The sequence below is a fragment of the Cheilinus undulatus genome, linkage group 10 (assembly GCF_018320785.1).
Source record: "Cheilinus undulatus linkage group 10, ASM1832078v1, whole genome shotgun sequence".
In the NCBI taxonomy this organism is placed as follows: domain Eukaryota; kingdom Metazoa; phylum Chordata; class Actinopteri; order Labriformes; family Labridae; genus Cheilinus; species Cheilinus undulatus.
This window is the reverse complement of record NC_054874.1, coordinates 4,296,640-4,302,898: the sequence shown is the minus strand read 5'-3', so window position 1 is coordinate 4,302,898 and position 6,259 is coordinate 4,296,640. Positions and strand designations below refer to the sequence as shown.

The 6,259-nt window shown below is 37.1% G+C and overlaps 1 protein-coding gene across 1 annotated transcript; it reads left to right on the top strand.

Annotated features, from left to right (window-relative positions):
* The first annotated feature begins 1,569 nt into the window (after positions 1–1,569).
* On the top strand, positions 1,570–4,966 carry timm8a (translocase of inner mitochondrial membrane 8 homolog A (yeast)). The gene is made up of 2 exons (XM_041797493.1): positions 1,570–1,791; positions 4,261–4,966. Exons 1-2 carry the CDS (start codon positions 1,681–1,683, stop codon positions 4,420–4,422), a joined length of 273 nt encoding a protein of 90 aa, XP_041653427.1. The 5' UTR covers positions 1,570–1,680; the 3' UTR covers positions 4,423–4,966.
* Positions 4,967–6,259: the final 1,293 nt, after the last annotated feature.

The window sequence follows — 6,259 nt, the reverse complement described above, 5'->3', positions numbered from 1 at the left end:
CCTTTGGAGCAGGGGCGGAGCTAGATGTATTAGACACAGTGGCAGCTGGTGCATTTTTTTTTCCGGGGGGGGGGGGGCTACAACAAAATACCAATTTGATATGTTATGTATGTAAGGTACATTAAAAGATATTACTGCACCGAATACTACACCACATCAGGCTCCCCAAAGCTTCCTGTCCGGCCTCCAAAAGATCACTAAATTCAGAAAAGGAGGAAAGAAGATTTTAAGAGTATCCTTTTGCTTTAAATGTCTGCAGCTGTTAAATCCATCCCACAAACAATTAACATTGAAATAGTCTTAGAATGACGAATGATTTGATCTGTTTTTACAGAAATTTACTGTCAAAATTAGTTGATATTTAAAAAATGGTCAAGGTTGGCAGAAGTGTTGCAACAATTGGCAGAAAAAAGTTGTGAAAAGAGGTTAAAATGTGTCAAAAAAATGGTAAAGGAGGAATAAAGGGCAAAAGGTGTCAAAAATTGGTTACAAATGACAAAAAAATAGCACAAGGAAAAATTTCTGCTTGGTTGATCTGTCTTTATATTTGTTCTCCAGGTTGCAGGAACCCTTCACTTTCAGTGGGTGTCCCCCATAACCACATTGCTTGTGTTTGTCTTTTATCAGTGGTTCGGTTGAGCTGTTTGAAGTAGATAAAATGCTTGTTTGTGCTCTGGTATCCAACTTGAATGTCACAATACTTGGTCCCATTCCTACATCTACATATGCACTGTCCTCATCTTCTTCTTCTGCCGCTGTGACAGTATCTATGAACAGCTCTGAGTCAAAATCTTCATTTGCTTCCTTGAACCAGGAACCTTCTTGAGTGGACACAGCGCTAACCCCTGTACCACCTTGCAGCTGGTTGAGCATGACTGTGTTGATTGAACATCCTCGGTGTAGTATTTCTCGATGGACGTGGTATTCCTGGAGTATCTGGCTCACTTGATGGTTCCACAATCACATTGCTACCGCCCTTGCTGATCTGACAGGAGTTTATAATCTGATCTTCAATGTTGCCTCCACCACAAAAGCTGGAAGGTCTTCTTGTTAAACACAACTATGTCCTCTGGAGTGACGACCTCCATCACAGGCAGAAATTACAAATACATTTCCCAAGTTAACACAAAAATTACTGAAATTCTCAAAATCATCCCCCAACAGATAAAAAAAATATTTTTTTTCATGCAAATAGAAAAAAAACTCTGCCAACACACTTCCAATGATAGTTCCAAAAATAGACGAAAATATGCCAAATTTTCCATCAAAAATTCTTTTTAAAATGTCCAAGATATCCCTAAAAATATCTAAGAAAATTCCTGAAATTTTCATAGCTAATTCTTCCAGCATTTCAAGTGAATTTCTTAAACTTGGATGGACAGTCCAGACAATTTACTCAAAAATTCCTATAGTGGAAATTGTGCTGTTTTAGGCAAGCCAGAATGTAATGTCCTAATATGTGCATGCAGGATCCTAGGAGGTCAATATATCGCTTTTGATTTTGTTGTGAAAATTTACCCGTTTGGTGGCGGATGCCGTCAGAGAAACGCCCCCCCGTGATTGGCTGGTCTACTTCCTGTTTCCCGTCGTTCATACATACCATGGTACACGCACGTGAAGGTCAGCAATAGAGCTCCTGTTTTTGAAGTTTTAGTTCCATAACATCGTTTATGATAAATAATGGACGGCCAGGGAGCGACAGCCGACCCCCAGCTTCAGCAGTTCATCGAGATCGAGTCTCAAAAACAGAGATTTCAGCAGCTGGTGCACCAGATGACTGAGGTTTGCTGGGTAAGATGAGCTCTAAGCTAATGCTAACGCTGCAGCTGTTAAATGAAGTTTCAGCTACAGCTGGGAGGATGTTATCTTCCATTAGCGTTGACGGCGAAAGTAATGGTGTCAGAATTTATTTCGCCATAATTGTATTACAAAATGTTACGTTATTTTTCCGTTTGACCCCATCACTCATCTGTCACGTTACGTAGCGGCTCGTATGCAACCTTTTAAAACAAACGTTGATAAGGACTTTACCTTCAAACGTTTGTCTCTCGTCTTTATGTCTGCCCTCAGTCTACGGCGGAAAACTGTCTTAATATATGTCTAAATCACATATTGCCATTCCCAGTGATAGTAAGTGACAGGACTTGTGTTACAGTTCAGTAAACTCGACTGTCAGTCAAATATGTCTGTGGTTGTTCTGATTACAGCAGATCTTCAGGGGTTCAACCGGAAGCCTCGTTCTTTTGTATATGACCACCAGAGCTGGAACAAGTACAAGACTATCGTAGTCAAGTAAAAGTGGTTAAATACTCTTGAGTAGAAGTTAAATAACTGCTCTATAAATCTACTGAGGTAAATATTGAAGACTGTTTTTGACACTTTTAAAAAAGAAGAATGTGAAAGTTCTAAACAAAACAAACAACAAAAAAATGATCTCACAATTATTTTAATTTTTTTCATCTCATGACTTTCATCTAATATAAGAATTGCCTTACCTTCATATTTTTACTTTTTTATTTGGCAGAATTGGGCTTCATTAGGTATAAGTAAAAAATAATTTATTTTAAGTTTACTAAAAGTACTGAGTAGCTACTTTTGGTTACCAAAGTGGCTTGTAAAGCCAAATATGAACTTTCCCCAATGTGCAATAACATGAGATTATATGACTCCAACTGGGTTGTTTACTATAAGCTGTGACTGAAACTAATGTAAAATTCAACAGCTATGTTGGGACCAAATGTGAAGACAATATGTCTTTATGAGCTGAAATTGTTACTGTTGACTGAAAGCTTAGGCTTCTTTGTTTTGGCTTTAAGTTTTTAACTCAATTATTGCAGCTTTTTAAAATGTAGTCAAGTACAATAACAGACCCAAGGTTATATAAGTTAACTAGAACTCACTAAATAACTCAGACTAAAATGTAAAAATAATTTTAGTTAACTGAAACTAAATAAAAACTAACTAAAACTCAATTCCATGCTTATGAAACTAAAATGAAATAAAAGAGGAGGTTAAGCTTGTAAAGCTGCTGCTGCAAAAATGAATGTATCAAACTGCTATTTTGACATATTTTAAGTTTCAGAAATATTGCAACTTCTGCGATTTAATCTAATTAGAATAGAATGATGCATTCTATTCTAACTGAGTGATCAATGTGTTAATAGCTCTGTCCTCAGCTGTCCCTCAAGGTATGGGTGTACTAACCCATTTTAGTGTTGCATCTAAACTTGTGTGATTGTGTTTCCTATGTTTTATGTTTTTACCTGCCTGCAAAGCAAATTTCCTTCAGGGGACAATAAAGTTGAAAGTTAAAGTTGAAGTTAATTTGTGATTAATTGCCCTGCCCTAGTTGCTTTCATTATAATTCATTATACCAACATTTGTTGGTTAATTTGTTTATTTCGTTTAACCAGGAAAAATCTCGTCAAGATTAAAAATCTCTTTTTCAAGAGCGTCCAAGCCAATACAAGTAGCAGCAGTTAACAGAGATATAGAGCGCAACCACAAACAGCAGACATAGAACCAAATACATAGACAAAATTTAATGAGCTAAGCGTGGAATCAATTTAAAGCAAATATTTCAATGCAGTGGTCATAATAGTGTAGAGTATTTCAATATATTTCACTTCCTTTAAAAAAGAAAAAGCTGTTTGTTGCATATAAAAGTTTTACAGAATCAACTGCAGCCAACTCTACTAGTTTATTGCAACAAAACTAAACATGCACCAGTAATCAAAGATTACTTGAAACATATTTCTGTTTTTCATGTTCAAAATTGTTTGGTTTTTGAAATTTACTTGTGGACCACACTGAGTGAGATGAAGGGCCACATGTGGCCCCTGGGCTGCCAGTTGCCCCACCGTGGTTTACACGGACACTTGATAAACTGTAACACGCGCTAAACAGGCACAGCAGGCATAAAAGGAGTGCCGTTTGCATTCAACAAGTAAAAACCTGAAATGTTTTTATTTTTACACTAACTGAAGACATTTTATCACCCCAGATTTGAAGAAGACAACCAAAATGTCTGAAAAACACATTTGAAGAGAGAATGTTGCTTTTTAATTGTTCAAAAATTTTAACTTGTCCATCTACTGTCACTCTATGACAAACACATAACTTAGAGAGTGCTGAGGTCACAAGCTGGCTGATAAGACTATTTGCAATTTCTTAACTGTCTGCTTTCAGTAGTCTAAATCGTGACTTGAATTTGGTGCACTGTGATGCTGACTCTCCCCAACTGGTCTGTCTTTGTTTCAGGAGAAATGCATGGATAAACCTGGGCCAAAACTGGACTCAAGGACAGAAATTTGCTTTGTTAATTGTGTGGAGAGGTTTATTGACACCAGCCAGTTCATCCTAAACAGACTGGAACAGACTCAGAGGGGCAGGGGCTCGTTCTCGGAAACCATGTCGGACTGAAAACCATCCCAGAAAAGACTGACAAGATGCAGAGCCCTCAGCTTTTGCTCTGAGAGGATGCCATTCAGCTAACTTATGTCACTGATCTGTCCTTTCAGCTGAAGGAAATGAACACCGTGGATGGTTGCTTTTGATACAAGTGCCTGAGATAAACATCATGTCTGGAGTATTGAAAATGTCTCTCTAAATAGCAGGACATGAGTGCTGAAAAATGCATAGACCGTCTTCTTTTAGGAAAAACCAGTGGGCTCAGTGTGGGAATCTGCAGGAGTACAGATACACTTGGGACATTCAGCCGGCCAGCTGTTTTCGACAGCCACGAGGACTCGACCATCCATTTTGCCATAACTCAAGTGAAGAAATGATCACATGACTAAGGAGGTGTGAGGTTATGGACTGTATATATGCAATAAACCAATGCCAAATAATTCTGTCAGTCAGTTGTGTATTTTAATCGGCTTTATAAAACAGAAAAAAGTAACAGTTAACATGAGAGATGTGATAACAGCTCGGCACATTACTGGAATAAATGAATACAAAGAAAGACATTCTTTGGTGCTGTTTCTATAATACTGAGGTATTAAAACTTATCAGACGTCATCAAACATGTTAAACCACTAAAACACATTTAGGTTAAATATTTTTTCCTTTACACTGGTTGTAAAATCATTTGTACAATATATACTAAGGTTAAAAGTGCAAACCTAGAATTAAAAACACTGTTTTCAGTAACAGAAGGCACATCTGGTGAATGCGGGCTAATTAACTTTTTTCTATTGTTAAATTGTAACAATAGGACACAGCAGTGCAAAAGACTACATGTTAAGGCACATTTTGTGAGGCACTTGTGTTTTTAAAGCACAGCCAGTGTTCTACTCATGTTCTAACATGACTAAAATATACACACTAGTTGGTTGGGGAGAAGACTATGTAAAGCTATTCTTAATGCCTGTCACCACTGCCTCTGGTTCTTAACAAGACAAAGCAATTTACAGCAGGCACACTAAAGCCGCCTTTGTCTTTTCTACAGTTAGTGTTTGTTAGCTGGTTAAAAGAAGAGCAGGTTGAGATTTTTAGTTGAGGAATACTACACAATCATATAGGGGCCATGGTCAGGAAAGAGATACCAATTTGTCCACAGAGGTGGGAAAAAATCACTTATTTGCTTCTACATTCAATTTCTGTGTACCTGTTTTCTTATCTACATCATTCATATAAAAATCAGTGTATTAAGAGAGTCAATTTGCTCACTTTGGCAACTTTCTCCATCCAGTTCATATTGCATTGTGTAATACATACGAGAAATCCATATTAAAGTCCATGTAAAGTGATCGGCAAAACAATCTATTTTAGGTTTTCTGTTTGACAGGGCACTGTGTTGCCAAATTTCAGTTATGAAAAACATCTTTAAGTTTGGAAAATAAAACTCAAAAATCATTTAAAAAATGAGGCAGTAATATCAATTCTAGGATGGTGTGGGCATGTCAAGTTGAATGAGCTGAAGCCACGCCCACTCATGAGAAATATCCTCTCAAATTTTTAAAAATGCTACAAGCTGAATGGAGGAATTATCTATGCTGCTGTTTCAACTTTCTTTTTTAAACCACCAGAGAAACAATCAGACTTATGACCTGATAGGCAGTTAAGAACAGAACAGGAAATAACTAAAAAGTCTTAGTTTTATTTTCTCATCCTGTATTTAACACTTAAAGGCCACATGTTGTGCAAATTAAACTTTTTCTGGTTTTTCTTAAAAAAATATGTGCCCCTAGCTTGTCCTCAATCCCCCAAGAATCTGAAAAATCCTTAACTAGCTGTGCTGGAACAAGCCATTTTC

What these genes read in the sequence shown, in the direction of transcription:
- timm8a (XM_041797493.1), top strand. Translation starts at nt 1,681, where the DNA reads ATGGACGGCCAGGGAGCGACAGCCGACCCCCAGCTTCAGCAGTTCATC. An exon ending in AGATGACTGAGGTTTGCTGG is followed by an intron (nt 1,792 to 4,260) that starts GTAAGATGAGCT and finishes TCTTTGTTTCAG; the next exon opens with GAGAAATGCATGGATAAACC.